Genomic DNA, 15,898 nt, shown 5'->3' on the forward strand with positions numbered 1-15,898 from the left:
ATGACTGCCTCGGGGATGGCGCGTCACCTGTGCAGGAGCCCGATCAGCCCGAGAGAGGCCGGCCGGCGGCAGCATCGGCACAGGCCAGAACCTTTCCCAGCACCATTGGTGTGACCTCCTCCAGATCTTCCTCCTCCACGCCCGACGGGGCCCTCGGCCTCACAGAGTTCCTCCGGAGGGTTCCTAATGAGGCTGCTGGGATCTCGGGGGCCTTCCTGCAACGTCCATCCCCTCCGAGACCCTCACAGCAGACCAACAAACTCACCGATACTTCCTGGAGTCGCAACTTTAAACCGACACGTACGACCGCAGAATCTGGGGCAAATGCACTTTATGTTCAAATTTGAAAACCATTCTTTCTTCTTGTTGATTTTGTTGGATCGATCATTTCAAATCACAGCCCTGGGATCCACCAGGACCAGGGAGCAGGTCCGGGCCTGGGCAGGAGCGCAGCATATCAGCCCCTGTGGTCTAATAATTGAACTGTTTCTCAGCTGGAAAATGAAGACACAAGTGTTGTCAGTGTCTCCAAAGGTCTGAAAACACCAAATAAAGAGCTCAGATTTCTTCTCCAGATCTGAACAAACACTTTATTCCACTCCATCAGCTGCACACCTGACAGAGAACACAGGTGATCACCCTGTTCAACAGGAGCAGCTGATGCTCGCTAGAGCTCCAGAATCTGAGCAGCTGGAGCATAAACAGATGTAGAACCCAGGAACGAGGCCAGATACTTGAGAGGTTCTCCAATGTTCATACAAGACGGCGTGTTTGTGGTATAAAGCAGTGAGTGACACAGGTGTTCCACAGCCTCAACACCTCCGACTCTAAACAAACCAAACTGCTTCCATCAGCTGAGAGGTGCAGGAGACGAGATGAAGGGAAACGTCCAGCTGTCCTTCAGCCTCCATCATCCCTCCTGTTCCAGGACGAGGCCCCAGCTCTAGAAAGGCATTCCCCCAGAGATCTGCCGGGCCACCTGCTCATCCGGGCTCTCCTCCTTGGCCACCCTCTCCTGGTTCCAGTCCTTTAGACCCTCTGGGAGGGTCGTGTCCTCCTCCATACCTCCAGTTCCCTCCACAAACTCCTCATATGTTGACTTTTCTGCAAATGGGCGTTTGCCCAACAGTTCCACCATGTCGTTCTTATCTAGAACCTCCTTCTCCAGCAACCGAAGGGCCACCTACACACACACACACACACACACACACACACACACACACACACACACACACACACACACACACACACACAGATAAAATGTCTATTCATCATTACATAAAGGCTGCATGTTTATACTGAAGCATCTGTGTGTAATGATGGAGAAATGTGGAAATCCTACTGAGCAAAAGCAGCCAGGAACATATAGATTATATAGTCTATATAGACTATATAGACTATATAGACTAGGAACGGGCTCTCACCTTCTCCACCTCGGCCTTCTTCTCCTTCAGCAGCTGCAGGGTTCTCTGGTACGCCTCGCTGATTAAGGCTCGGACCTCGGTGTCGATGAGACGGGCCGTAGCCTCGCTGTAGGGTTTCTCCAGAACCATCTCACCCTGCCGAGGAAGGTCAAAGGACACCTGCCCCACCTTCGGGTTCATCCCGAACTGGACGATCTGCAGCACACAGGGAGCAGGCCTTCAGCAACGTCCCAGTCACACCTTTGTTTGAAAGCTCACTTCTGCTTTGCAGCGTTGCCATGGAAACACAGGTCTCAGGTCTGAACGCTGACCTTCTCCTGGCCAACACACCACATGAACCTTGTACCTGAGTCAGACCCTCTGGACACGTGCGGTCCGAGTGTCTGACGGTCACCTACACGCCAGGATCCAGCTGGCTCCTCAAGATGAAGGCAGATATCATAGAACAGTCGATGTCTACCAGTCACCGTGGAGACCAGCTGGGAACAGAACCAGCACCAGCATAGGAAGAAACCAGCAGGAGGGAACTCTGACCTGTGCGTAGGCGCTCTGGGTGACCTTTCGGAGGTCGTCCTGGGCTCCAGTGGTGATGCGGCCAAAGAAGATCTCCTCAGAAACTCGGCCTCCCAGGGTCATGCACATGCGGTCCAGCAGCTGCTCTTTGGTGTACAGGTACTGCTCCTTGGGCAGGTACTGGGCGTAGCCCAGACCCTTCCCTCTGGGGATGATGGACACCTGCAGGGGTTGGATAGGGTCACGCCCGGTGTAGAACCTGGACCAGCGAGGGCTGCCCACAACACATGCAGCCAGGTGGTGAATCGTGTGACGGGCGCTGACCTTCAGCAGGGGGTCAGCGTGCTCCAGGAACCACCCAGCAACGGCATGGCCCGCTTCATGGTAGGCCACCGTCTTCTTCTCCTCTGGCTGCAGGACCTGCGTCTTCTTCTCCAGACCTTTGACAAGCACAGGTGTCGACAGAGATGCTCAGGTAAAAAAGCAAGACACATGATTCTGCCTAACGTCCTGAACAGGTGAGTGAGGACGTCTCTCTCGGTCCCTCCAGCTCTGTGCGTCTCTAACGACCCAGGAGGACCCAGGAGGACCCAGGAGGACCCAGGAGGACCAGGAGGACCCAGGAGGACCCAGGAGGACCCAGGAGGACCTGACAGGAGCGGGGCCTCACCTCCGATCACTCTCTCGATGGCCTGCTCAAAGTGCTTTTGGTTGATGGAGTCGGAGAGATGGCGAGCAGCAATCAGAGCGGCCTCGTTACAAACGTTGGCGATGTCCGCCCCTGGAAACAGAAGCAGACTAGATGGGACCGTCCCGCCGGGCTCCCGCCGGCTGTCTGGACATGCAGGTACCTGAGAAACCAGGGGTGAGCGCAGCCATCTTCCTGGCCAGAGCGTCTTTGTTCAGGTCAACGTCCAGCTTCAGAGGACGCAGGTGGACTTTGAAGATGGACGCTCGACCCTTGATGTCAGGGGGGCCTGAGAACATTTGTTACAGCTGTTACACACAAAGTTCCACAAGAGAGGATCCTTCAAGTTGTTAGAACATCAATCAAATCTTTGGTTTTACAAAGAACCTTTCACCAGGACCGGGTCATCCAGGACAGGCAGGCAGACAGACAGACAGACAGGCAGACAGAGCAGGACAGGCAGGCAGACAGAGCAGGACAGGCAGACAGACAGACAGGCAGGCAGACAGAGCAGGACAGGCAGACAGACAGACAGGCAGGCAGGCAGACAGACAGACAGGCAGGCAGACAGGCAGACAGACAGGCAGGCAGACAGGCAGGACCAACTAGCCACAGGTTGGAGCGGTGAAGGGGGGCAGCACCACTGGACCTGCTCCAGCTGGACCTGCTTTCTAAAATGTTCTTGTCTGACACCAGAACCGCTTCTCTCTTCTCCTCCCAAACTTGCAGAAAGATTTGCTTCCTCACCGATGTAAATCTGTCGGTCAAAGCGGCCGGGCCTCATGAGCGCAGGGTCCAGAATGTCTGGTCTGTTGGTTCCAGCAAGAACCACCACATTGGTGGCAGTGTTGAACCCTGAAACACACAAGAGAGTCACCTTGGAGGAACCAAGCGTGGCGGTTCCTCTGGTTCCTGTGGTTCCTCGGGTTCCTGCCACCCACCGTCCATCTCCACCAGCAGCTGATTCAGCGTGTTCTCCTGCTCACTCTGTCCTCCGAAGTTTCCTCGCCCTCGTTTCCGGCCCACGGCATCGATCTCATCGATGAAGAGGATGCAAGGAGCGTTCTTCCTGGCCATCACGAACAGATCTCTGACCTGGGGGGGGGCAAAGCAGCGGCTCAGTGGGTCTTTCTGAGCACAACAATGCAAAGTTCTTTCTCTACCCTGGCAGGACCGACGCCCACGAACATCTCCAGGAACTCAGAACCATTAACGGTGATGAAGGGGACGTTGGCCTCCCCTGCTGTTGCTTTGGCCAGAAGAGTCTTTCCTGTTCCAGGAGGACCCGTCAGAATGGCGCCCTGCACACAGGAGCAACTATGAGACCCCCCCCGGAGCACGTGGCCCACCAGGCCCCTCTTCCCAAATATCCCTCCACCTTTGGTATCTTGGCTCCAAGGTCCTGGTACTGTTTCGGGTTCTTCAGGAAGTTCACAAACTCCATGATCTCCAGCTTGGCCTCCTCACAACCGGCCACGTCTTTGAACTTGACATCGATCTCATCTTTGAGGATCTTCGCCGTGGTCTCGCTGACGCTGAACAGCCCCCCCATGCCTCGGCCGGGACGGCCCATCCCCGCTGGACCCCGGCGCAGCATGAAGAGCAAGAACCCGATGATCAGCACCGTGGGGAACATGCTCAGGAGGAAGGTTCTGTGGAGGAAGAGGGGTTGGACCACTCAAACGCGTCCCGCTGGGCCAGAGGGAGGGAGGGAGGGAGGGAGGGAGGGAGACTCACCCGTCGCTCTCGGTGGAATAAACCACGGGCAGCCGGTTCTCGCCCTCGATGCCCAGCTCGTACTGGGCCGTCTCCAGGTTCCGCTCGAACGTGTCCACACTTCCAATGTTAAACCACACGTACTGCTGCAACGCAACACAACACTGTGGACGGCACCAACCAGCCATCATCCGGGCTTTCACCCCTCTAACCAAAACACTACACTGGCTCTGAAAGGTCCAAAACCCTGAGCCAGGCCCTCTGCCTCGCCATGGCAACTCACCCCGTCCATCGGAGACTTCCCGGTGGAGAAAACCACTTTGACGTAACGCTTGTTGATCACCTCCAACCGATCCACCTGGGGACAAAGAGAACACGTTTAAGATTCTGGCCGGTAGCTCCTGATCCAGGCCCGGTAGCTCCTGATCCAGGCCCGTTAGCTCCAGATCCAGGCCCGGTAGCTGCAGATCCAGGCCCGGTAGCTGCAGATCCAGGCCCGTTAGCTGCAGATCCAGGCCCGTTAGCTCCAGATCCAGGCCCGGTAGCTGCAGATCCAGGCCCGGTAGCTGCAGATCCAGGCCCGGTAGCTCCAGATCCAGGCCCGGTAGCTGCAGATCCAGGCCCGGTAGCTCCAGATCCAGGCCCGGTAGCTGCAGATCCAGGCCCGGTAGCTCCAGATCCAGGCCCGGTAGCTGCAGATCCAGGCCCGGTAGCTCCAGATCCAGGCCCGGTAGCTGCAGATCCAGGCCCGGTAGCTCCAGATCCAGGCCCGGTTGCTCCAGATCCAGGCCTGGTAGCTCTGGCAGAGCTCTGCTCTGCTCGCTGGAGCTGTTGTGTAGCTCATTTTTAAAGGTCGGAACGTGACCGTGGAAGCTAAATTACACCGTTTTTTGCCGCCGTGTTCCCAGTTTATCCGTGTTTGTGTGTTCAGCCAGATCAAAGCTCTATTATCAAAGGTGCCTCTGGAACACTCACCACTCCTTTGGACAGGTAGTTGTTGACAAAGTCCTTCCACGTGACCTCACGTCCTCCATCTCTGAAGAAGAAATAATAGGTGACGGTGGCCCAGAAAGCCAGCCCAGCCAGGAAAATCATCCGGAATTCTTTATCGTCCCACGGAACGTCGCCCTGAAACGCCACAGTCTCATGTAGCATCAGTCAGCAGTCGCAGCGGCACTTTGTCCACACTGACCTTCTGTAGACGGCTGGACCAGTGCGTCTCATCGCGACGTCCTCCTCGTTTTCCTCCTCCTCCTCCAGAATTACCGGGATTAGGCTCTGAGATTAAAGTCACTCGTTATGAATTAAGAATGCAGCAGAGCCATAATCTGTTACACAAATCAAAGAGAAGCACGGAGAGCGATGGACACACACACACACACACCACACACACACACACAACACACACACACACACACACACACACACACACTCACCTTTATTCCCTTCAGTATTTTTCTGACTGTCTGGAAAATATTTTTCAAACCCTGGAGAGAGAAGGAGACAGATGGCGAAGGAGAAGTTGGAGGGCAGAAGGAGACGAGGATGAGATGGAGGAGAGTCAGAGACCCAGACAGAGGGAGGAAGAGAGAGAGAAGGAGGAGAGAGGAAGAGAGAGCAAGGGAGCGAGTGTTTAGGAAGCAGCCTCCAGATGTTTCATTGTCTGCACCACACAGGTATACAGAACCTTTCGGTGGTTTGGACGTGAGTCTGTAGGCTCCCAGCAGGTCATGAACGCTCCTTCCGGTTCCTAATGGCGCTGCATGGCTCAATGACGTCACCTGGCCAACAAGAAAACACCAGCCAATGACGTAATTAAAAACAACAACACAGGCCTCAGACTCATTCAGAGCTAGAAACTGTTTTAATTCCATTACTGGTTTATCTGCCGAGCATATTGATGCCTGATCCAGTGTTCTGTATGAAATACACGTCATGTAACTTAATTTTAACAAGTCACTGTCAGAACACTATAAACTGTCCAGTTTTTACGCCTTACAGGTTATTTATCTGACCTGTCACGGGTGAATTTACCTGGCCTGACAACACGTTTGTCACCTGTTTCTCTGGCTGATGCTGACCTCCCAGCGGCTCCACAGTTAGCATCACGTTAGCATCACGTTAGCATGTTGGGCACCTACCTGCCTGACCAAAGCTTTGGGCGACAGCAGCAGTCGGAACGCGCTCCTACACCCGGAAGACAGTCGCAGGTAGCGGTGAGCCATCATCGCAGGGAACAAGAGGACGCCAACGACCCCTAAACACAGGTCAACCTCACTATTCTGCTTCTGTAATCGACCCGCTCCACCATATTTCCTGTGTTCTTCTTCGGTGGTTTCCACCGGCTGGGCTCTTTACCGCCCCCAGAGGAGGACGTGTGCAAGTTTAACCTGCAGTTCACCTTCATGCCGATGCTGCTTTTATAACTTACACAGTTATTCAGGGGGTTTATCACACATTCTCACAGTGGCGTGTTCACATTGTATGCTAAATATTTGCGTTCAGTGTTCTTTTATAATTTTTTAAAGATCTTTTTTATTAAGATCTGACGTCTTTACTTTTATCCCCCTTAGATCGTACAAGATAATGCAATAATGCAAAATTATGTTGTAAATGTCAACGTTTTGTGCTTCGCTTTAAAGCGTACTGGTGAGTTTGGTGAAATGTTTTGTAAAATCTACAGCAAATTAAATGCAATGCACGTCCAGAAGGTTCTCCTGTGTGGCCGACAGGCGGCGCTCTCTCTCCCTACCGCCGCTCCAGCTGCATGCTGGGTAAATTATGGCGTCTGAAGCCTGTTTGAAGGAATGAAACGGGGCGTCTGATTGCAGCGGGTCTACCCGGGGAAGCCGAGTGACTTCGGTGTGGCCGGTGTCGGTCGCCTCTGAGGTGAACACGTGAGCCGCAGAACCCTCGGCTTCTGTCCGCGTGCAGGCCAGGTTAATTACCTAGTTAGGAGCAGATTACTATGCACTGGTCGAGAAGGGCATGCTGTTGCTAACGTGACAGCAGTTGACAGCTAGTTTAGCTTAGCGATTGAGTTAGCCTATTTAAATGGAGCTGCTTAGCTTCATGGTTCTTGTAGAATCAGCTGGCATGCTAACAGGAGCCTGCTACTGCCCTGTTCTGTTCAAGGTCCGGAGAATCCTGGCTTCATTTAGTGTCCAAAGTTAAGATCGTCGAAGCACTTTGACCGTTTTTATGTTACCAGAGAACTTAGCTACTGAACTTAGCTACTTTAGCCTGCACGATTGAGAACCTTCCCGTGACTATGACGTCATCGAATGCCTTTCGCACCTTAGTGACGTAACAGGGACGGCACCGCCCACTGGTCCCGGTTAGATCCATGTTGGTCGTGTCATTTCAGTGTTGCTCAGAAACGTGTGACGGGTTTGGTTTATTGTGTTCAGGTCTTGAAATGCCTGCGTATCCTTTAGAAACTGACAATGATAAATAGGTTCAATGAAATGTGTCAAACGTGACCCTTTGTGCTGTACGGACTCGTGATCAACCACCCCGCTGACGACATCAAACCCTCTGAATTTTAATAAAAGTCCTGAAACTGTGTTTCTTCTTTTTGCAGGAGTATGTTGCTGTCAGAACGATGCTGTATTCGGCCACAAGGTGGCGCCTCCTGAGTTGTCAGTCTCTCGTCATGTATGCCACCCGCCTGTATGGCCCAGTTGGCGGAGGGGGAGGGGGCGCAGGTGGGCTCAAACAGGGGCGGCGGACGGGCGTGGCCATGCTTGAGGCCCCCCCCCCCCTTCAGCCACACCTGCCCCACCACCCCTCCCAGCCCCACACCAGTTACACGCTGTACTCTGGCCGCCCAGACAGCCACCGCGGCGTGCACGTCCACCCCCACTATCACCCTCAGTCCACCCCCCTGGCCCCCCCATCACTGCTCCCTCACTACCAGAACCACACACACTTTCATGCATACCGAGGTGGGGCCGGGGCCGCCGGCGCCGCCGGGGCGAAGAAGAAGACGTGGAACTTCATCCATGAGAAGATGAGCTACGACACGTTTTTCACCATGAAGCGGCTGATCGAGCGGTCCCGGCACGCCGAGGAGGTGCTGCGCTGGATCACCCAGAACCCCTCCAAGATCTCCCACAACCATTATCCCGTCGCCCTGCAGAAGATCGGACAGCTGCTGCAGGCGGAGCCGGCGCGAGGAGGCGCGGAGAGCGCCGGGGGCGGGGCTGGGGGCGGGGCCGGGGGCGGCGCCGCTCGACACGTCCTGGAGCATCAGGACTTCCAGACGCTCTGCGACGCCATCGTGAACGACTGCGCCAAGTTTGACAACTTCAGCATCGTCAACTGTCTGTACGCTGTGGCGGCGCTGGGTGAGTCAGCGGGTCGGCCGCCGCCATTTTGCATGACGTCATCCTTCACACGCTCATCGAAGGTGGAGCCACATGTTCCCAGATCCAGCTGTGCCCTCAGGGACCCTGAGGCAGGCTGCCTCCCCTCCCGGGACTGTTGGCACACCTGTGTCCCCACCTGTTGGTGCGCCTGTGTCACCACCTGTTGGTACACCTGTGTCACCACCTGTGTCCCCACCTGTTGGTGCACCTGTGTCACCACCTGTTGGTACACCTGTCTCACCACCTGTCTCACCACCTGTCTCACCACCTGTTGGTGCACCTGTGTCACCACCTGTGTCACACCTGTGTCACCACCTGCTGGCACGCCTGTGTCACCACCTGTTGGTGCACCTGTCTCACCACCTGTTGGTGCACCTGTGTCACCACCTGTTGGTGCGCCTGTGTCACCACCTGTTGGTGCGCCTGTGTCCCCACCTGTGTCACCTCCTGTTAGAACACCTGTGTCACCACCTGTTGGTGCACCTGTGTCACCACCTGTGTCACCACCTGCTGGCACACCTGTGTCACCACCTGTTGGTGCACCTGTGTCACCACCTGTTGGTGCGCCTGTGTCCCCACCTGTGTCACCTCTGTTAGAACACCTGTGTCACCACCTGTTTGTGCACCTGTGTCACCACCTGTGTCACCACCTGTTGGTTCGCCTGTGTCACCACCTGTTGGTGCACCTGTGTCCCCACCTGTGGTCACCACCTGTGTCACCACCTGTGGCACACCTGTGTCACCACCTGTTGGTGCACCTGTGTCACCACCTGTTGGTACACCTGTGTCACCACCTGTGTCACCACCTGTTGGTGCACCTGTGTCACCACCTGTGTCACCACCTGTTGGTGCACCTGTGTCACCACCTGTGTCCCCACCTGTTGGTGCACCTGTAGGGGTTGAAGGGAGCTCCTGGGTAGCTGCTGGTGCCAGGCCACGGGCCCACGTGGGTCTTGTCCTTGACCTTGACAGGGGTCCCAGTAGGTCCAGCCACTCCAGACTGGTTCCTGACCACTCTGGTCCACATCAGGCTGGTCTCCAGCGCTCTGCCATTTGGATCCTACTGCACTTGGCAGACTGGCCGGTACCGTCGGCTGAAGGTCGAGCAGAGCCTTTGGCCACGCCTCCATCACCATGTCCCCAGAGAACCTGAGAGCGGTGCAGAGCCACCACCTGGGTCAGGGTGGGCAGCGGGGCTGGGGCCTGTCCCAGTTCAGACTCCCCTCGGGCTGAGACATTCCCAGTTTGAGCCCCAGTGCAGACAAAACATGGAAGGTGTTCTGGTGGAAGGGGGAGGTGCCAGAACACCTTCAGAGCACCGTCGGTACCCTCCAGCACGGTACCAAACCCACAAATGCTCCTAAAGGGGCGTGGCATGAGCTGGTCCTCCTCCTACTGTGACCCTGCCCCCTGACCCTGAGGGGACACAGAACCCCCTCCAGGAACATTTGAGCTGCTTTTGTACTTGAACTTTACTTTTCTGCCACGCCAGCACGCCAACCCAACATTCATTCGGACCCTTGTGTTTTCTGAGACTTGATGTGTTCTGGGGTCTCCTCAGGTCTTCCTAGTGACTCCCAGGTGGTCCAAGTGCTGGAGGCAGAGTCTCAGTCCAGACTGAGCCAGTTTAACCAGAAGGACCTGTCCATGGTCTTCAGCTCCAGCATGAAGCTCCACCCAGGAAGTCAGCACCCCCTGACGGAAGCTTGCCTGGCGGGCTTGGAGAAGAACCTGGAGCGAGAGCGCCACCCGCAGACGCTCTTCCTGCTGCTGTCCTACTATCGACTCAAGTTGCTGTCACTGCAGCCACAGGAAGCTGCTGGGGCGGCGGCGGCGGCGATGGCGGCGGCGGCGGCGATGGCGGCGGCGGTCCGGCCCCCAGCAGCACGTCATCAAACCCCGAACTGCTGCTGGCCAACAGGTGAGGGAAGAGCAGAGCAGAGGCGGGACCAGAAGCAGGTGTGTCAGGTCCATGTTCAGCTTCATTAATAGTGGATCAGTGAGTGGATCTGCAGGTTCTGCAGGTTCTGCAGGTTCTGAAGGTTCTGCAGGTTCTGAAGGTTCTGCAGGTTCTGCAGGTTCTGCAGCTGTTTCCGCTCACATTTAGAGACGTGACCGAGCGAAACCAGACCTCTCACCACTTCCTCTGTGAACCAGGAAGATCCTGCGTCTGGTCAAACACACGCTGGCGAGCGTCACCGGGGTCCGTGACCAGGAGATGGCGCTGCTGGACGAGATGCTGGCGGCGTGCGCTGGCGAGGCCAGCAACAAGAGTCTGGAGCTGATCTTCAGTTCTCACCTGTTCTACCAGAACAGGCAGGAGAAGTTCATCAGCCGCCTGGCAGGTACCGTTGACACGTGGGCCGGTGGCGCCTGGCGTGGCGCCGAGTTCGACGGGAGAACAGCTGTCAAAACTGTGGTTCACCTGTGTCTGTGGCGTAGAAGAGCTGCCCAAGAAGGTGGACAGCATCACGCCCTACACCATGGCCCTGGTCGCCAAATACGTGGCCCGCCATCGCCTGAGAGACGTGCGGCTGCTGGACACCATCGCAGACTTCCTGGTGAAGAAGGCCGAGTACCTGGACAGCAAGGTCAGAGCGGCCGTTGGCATGGAAACGCTGCGCTAGGGTTAGAAGCTCCACCGCTGCAGGCCTGTTTGTGTGTCCTCAGGTGATCCAGAAGCTGGTGTTCCCGTTCAGCCGGATGAGCTACCGACCGTCCAACGAGCAGCAGTTCTTCTCCCGGCTGGAGGAGGTGGTGGAGCTGAAGGCGCTGAGCTCGCCGCTCGCCACCGTCAACATCCTCATGTCCCTGTTCCAGCTGGGCCACTTCCCCGGTCTGGTGCTGCACCGCGTTTTCTCCTCTGCCTTCATCAGCAACGTCACCAGTAGGTCCAGACCAGTTCAACCCGTCCGGCTCCTGAAGCTTCGGCCCGGATCCGTAGACATGGTGACCTCGTGACCCCGTTCTTTCCTCAGACAGTCCGTACGCGCTGATCGTCCGCCGCTACCTGTCCCTGCTGGACGCCGCCGTGGGGCTGGAGTACCGCGAGTACTCGGGACCACGGCTGCAGGACGCCCACAAGGTCCTGATGTTCGACCACGCCCTCACCGCCGACGAGGTCAACCGCAAATACAGGTGAGCCGATCCAGGCGCCCCTCACCTGCTCTGCTGCTTTGGCTCATCCTGGAGTCCCACTGGTCCAGAGTGGTTTGGACCAGTTCAGGTTCTGTAGAAGGCTCTGAACCAACGCTGTGTCTGTGTCAGTTACAAAGGTCTGGTGGCCGAGGCTCTGAGGCAGCTGCTGGGAGAGCACAACTACCGACAGGACCAGGTCCTGCCCCCAGGATACTACACAGGTGACCCACAACAACCGCGGCCCGGCCCGTGGCGGCCCGTCCCGTGGCGGCCCGGCCCGTGGCGAGCCGTCCCCTGGCGGCCCGTCCCGTGGCGGACCGTCCCGTGGCGGCCCGTCCCGTGGCGGCCCGTCCGTCCCCTGGCGGCCCGTCCTGTGGCAGCCCGTCCCGTGGTGGGCCGTCCGTCCCCTGGCGGCCCGTCCCGTGGCGGCCGTCCGTCCCCTGGCGGCCGTCCCGTGGCGGGCCGCCCGTCCCCTGGCGGCCTGTCCCGTGGCGGCCCGTCCCATGGCGGCCCGTCCCGTGGTGGGCCGTCCGTCCCGTGGCGGCCCGTCCCGTGGCGGCCCGTCCGTCCCGTGGCGGGCCGCCCGTCCCCTGGCGGCCCGTCCCCTGGCGGCCCGTCCCGTGGTGGGCCGTCCGTCCCGTGGCGGCCCGTCCGTCCCGTGGCGGACCGTCCCGTGGCGGACCGTCCCCTGGCGGCCCGTCCCCTGGCGGCCCGTCCCGTGGCGGACCGTCCCGTGGCGGACCGTCCCGTGGCGGCCCGTCCGTCCCGTGGCGGCCGTCCCGTGGCGGCCCGTCCGTCCCGTGGCGGACCGTCCCGTGGCGGACCGTCCCGTGGCGGCCCGTCCGTCCCGTGGCGGCCTGTCCCGTGGCGGCCCGTCCGTCCCGTGGCGGACCGTCCCCTGGCGGCCCGTCCCGTGGTGGCCCGTCCCGTGGCGGCCCGTCCGTCCCGTGGCGGCCCGTCCGTCCCGTGGCGGCCCGTCCCCTGGCGGCCCGTCCCGTGGTGGGCCGTCCGTCCCGTGGCGGCCCGTCCGTCCCGTGGCGGACCGTCCCGTGGCGGACCGTCCCCTGGCGGCCCGTCCCCTGGCGGCCCGTCCCGTGGCGGACCGTCCCGTGGCGGACCGTCCCGTGGCGGCCCGTCCGTCCCGTGGCGGCCTGTCCCGTGGCGGCCCGTCCGTCCCGTGGCGGACCGTCCCGTGGCGGACCGTCCCGTGGCGGCCCGTCCGTCCCGTGGCGGCCTGTCCCGTGGCGGCCCGTCCGTCCGTGGCGGCCCGTCCCCTGGCGGACCGTCCCCTGGCGGCCCGTCCCGTGGTGGCCCGTCCCGTGGCGGCCCGTCCGTCCCGTGGCGGCCCGTCCCCTGGCGGCCCGTCCCCTGGCGGCCCGTACCGTGGCGGACCGTCTCGTGGCGGCCCGTCCCGTGGCGGCCCGTCCCCTGGCGGACCGTCCCCTGGCGGACTGTCCCGTGGCGGACCGTCCCCTGGCGGACCGTCCCCTGGCGGCCCGCCCCATGGCGGACCGTCCCCTGGCGGACTGTCCCGTGGTGGCCCGGCCCGTCCCGTGGCGGCCCGTCCCGTGGCGGCCGTCCCCTGGCGGACCGTCCCCTGGCGGACTGTCCCGTGGTGGCCCGGCCCGTCCCGTGGCGGACCGTCCCGTGGCGGACCGTCCCGTGGCGGCCCGTCCCGTGGCGGCCCGTCCCCTGGCGGCCCGTCCCGTGGCGGCCCGTCCCCTGGCGGACCGTTCCCTGGCGGACCGTCCCGTGGCGGCCCGTCCCGTCTCATCTCACTCTCTCTGTTCTCCAGACTTTGTGCTGTGGATGGATGGTTCTGGTCAGGTTCTGCCCATCAGGGCCAGATCAGGTCTGGCTCTCAGCATCGTCCCTCCTTCCTGTGCTGGAGTGGCAGCCAAACCAGCTGATGGGGCAGTTGCCACGGTAACATCAGAGTTTCAGTTCACCCCATTCACGGTTCTGGAAGACGGCGCAGAGCAGCCGTGTCAGACGGCGGAGGCCGCAGGCGGGACTGTGGAGTCCAGATCCTTCCTGCCGAACCGCCTTCTCAGCTCCCCTGTGGCGGCGGCCCCACCCGGGCCGCTGCGTCCCGGTTCTAATGGGGGCCCTTTGGACTACGGCTCCTATTACATCACGTCAGGAGACTACTACACCAGCCTGCCCAAGGAGCAGTCTCTGGAGAGCCAGGACAGCTCCACCCTCAGCAGCCCCCGTTCCGAGAGCCTGGCACAGCCCGGGACCAAAGGGTCTCCGGGGGCCGCGGCCACAGACTCCCTCTTTCAGTTTTCTATTGGGAAGATTCTAGAAGATGAGGGGGGGGCAGGAGGCCACGGGAATAGCCGTGAGCTGGCAGGATTCTACGAGGGTGTGGCGTACTCTGAGGAGACTGGGGCTGACCCGGACCCCCAGTCCCCCCCACCGCTTCACTCCACCAACAGGCCTGAAGATGGGACTCCCCCTGTGGACCAGGAGCAGGTCAGGAGGTGGGTCAGCCCATTAGTTCGGGCGTAATCAAAGACGGGGGCCAGGCTTACTGTCCCACACATGAACCGCCACCTTGTCCTGTGACATCATCTGAGGTCAACCACCCTAAAGGGGGAGGGGCCGAGTCACGATGGCGGTGGTAACCACGCGTCCATTTGTGCCCTCTCTGCAGAGTCATCATGTCTGTCAACGATAAGTGGCACTACTGCCACAACTGTGAGGTTCTGGTGGGCTCACGGGCCATGAGAGACCGGCACCTGAGGCTGCTGGGATACGTCATCATACAGGTACCGCTCACACCTCACGTGATCACATCACCTGTTCAGCTGACATCACAGCTGCCGGGCACCTGTGGAGGTGGAGGTCCGGGACTCACCTGTGGAGGTCCGGGACTCACCTGTGGAGGTGGAGGTCCGGGACTCCCCTGTGGAGGTCCGGGACTCCCCTGTGGAGGTCCGGGACTCACCTGTGCTCACACCTGAAGTCACGGCTGTTTGTCCTCTCCCCTCAGCTGCCGTACCACGAGCTGGAGAAGCTGAATGGCATCGAGGAAGTGAAGCAGTACCTGCACAAGAAGCTGCTGGACGTCCCACTATGACAGTGTGTGTGTGTTGTGTGTGTGTGGTGTGTGTGTGTGTGTGTGTGTCTGTGTGTGTGTGTGTGTGTGAGAGAGAGAGAGAGAAATCCTGGTTCCAAGATCTTTGGGGTTATTTCATCTGATTTTAGCTGCAGTGATGATGGTTCTGATAGATTATTGGACCGAGCCGCTTCGCATCAGTCTGAAATCTTCCTGCTGATTTCTCCAAAATTGGATCCATAATTGTTCCAGGAACTAAAGCTCGTTAAAAACGGTTCATTTAAAGTCTCAATACTTTAAATGTTTGATTTTTTACACCTGCTGCTGCTGGATACCTGATTCGACAGCAGTTTTTAGGGGTCAGTGAACGCACCGTGGACATGTAAACTGTAACATGATTGGTCAACGGACCCTTTGTGAAACTTGGTAACCATGGTAACAGTAACAGTGCTGCATTTATGGGATTTGTAAAACCAAAAAAATGGACCAGGGAGTTGTGCTGAGCAGGGTCTGATGGGTAATGTAGTTCTGAGAGGATGTCGTTCTGGGGCGAATGTGGCTGCAGAGTGGACGATGTAAGAAATGTTGTGGGGGTCAAAGGTCAGAATATTTATTTGTGCATCAGGACATGTTTGAGGAGGGGAGAGAAGCTTGTTTATATTCTAAAAAGCTATGAATTCAAATGTCTATAAAACCTGAAAAGAACCTGTGATTGTGTCTGAATCTCGTGGAGGCGACGGCGCTTTGAGCTGAGCGACATCAGCGTCACTCTGGTTCCCCTGGCACACGTTTAAAGCCACGGACGACGAGGGAAACATCTGCAGCTCCACAATCATTCAGGCTCCCAGAGCCACATTCATGAGCAATTCAGGATTTACTCTGAATATTAACTGGAAGTTAATAAAACTGGAAGATCTGAATCAGAAATATTCCTTTACTGTGCTGGAGAGGACAAAAATACAGGTAACGTGTCACACTCGCCCCG

General features: G+C 58.5%; 2 protein-coding genes across 3 annotated transcripts; one reads left to right on the plus strand and one right to left on the minus strand.

Annotated features, from left to right (window-relative positions):
- Positions 1 to 563: 563 nt before the first annotated feature.
- Positions 564 to 6,696, minus strand: LOC130539125 (AFG3-like protein 2). 2 transcript variants are annotated; one of them, XM_057057246.1, is made up of 17 exons: positions 6,483 to 6,696; positions 6,029 to 6,122; positions 5,778 to 5,828; positions 5,534 to 5,619; positions 5,317 to 5,469; positions 4,625 to 4,699; positions 4,363 to 4,484; positions 4,004 to 4,277; positions 3,789 to 3,926; positions 3,567 to 3,720; positions 3,373 to 3,480; positions 2,789 to 2,914; positions 2,608 to 2,718; positions 2,262 to 2,377; positions 1,959 to 2,159; positions 1,425 to 1,619; positions 564 to 1,183 (listed from the first exon to the last, which is right to left on the minus strand). In XM_057057246.1, exons 1-17 carry the CDS (start codon positions 6,567 to 6,569, stop codon positions 944 to 946), a joined length of 2,331 nt encoding a protein of 776 aa, XP_056913226.1. In that variant the 5' UTR covers positions 6,570 to 6,696; the 3' UTR covers positions 564 to 943. The 2 variants fall into 2 exon arrangements, with proteins under 2 accessions (XP_056913226.1, XP_056913225.1); XM_057057245.1 differs by having other exon boundaries at positions 4,363 to 4,487.
- Positions 6,697 to 6,844: 148 nt separating this feature from the next.
- fastk (Fas-activated serine/threonine kinase) lies at positions 6,845 to 15,618 on the plus strand. The gene is made up of 13 exons (XM_057057353.1): positions 6,845 to 7,230; positions 7,925 to 8,690; positions 10,273 to 10,516; positions 10,594 to 10,632; positions 10,869 to 11,056; positions 11,154 to 11,302; positions 11,382 to 11,598; positions 11,690 to 11,849; positions 11,979 to 12,070; positions 13,645 to 14,335; positions 14,509 to 14,623; positions 14,848 to 14,945; positions 14,984 to 15,618. Exons 2-12 carry the CDS (start codon positions 7,946 to 7,948, stop codon positions 14,932 to 14,934), a joined length of 2,727 nt encoding a protein of 908 aa, XP_056913333.1. The 5' UTR covers positions 6,845 to 7,230; positions 7,925 to 7,945; the 3' UTR covers positions 14,935 to 14,945; positions 14,984 to 15,618.
- The last annotated feature ends 280 nt before the right edge of the window (positions 15,619 to 15,898 follow it).

This window comes from Takifugu flavidus, chromosome 15 (assembly GCF_003711565.1).
Source record: "Takifugu flavidus isolate HTHZ2018 chromosome 15, ASM371156v2, whole genome shotgun sequence".
NCBI classification, from domain to species: domain Eukaryota; kingdom Metazoa; phylum Chordata; class Actinopteri; order Tetraodontiformes; family Tetraodontidae; genus Takifugu; species Takifugu flavidus.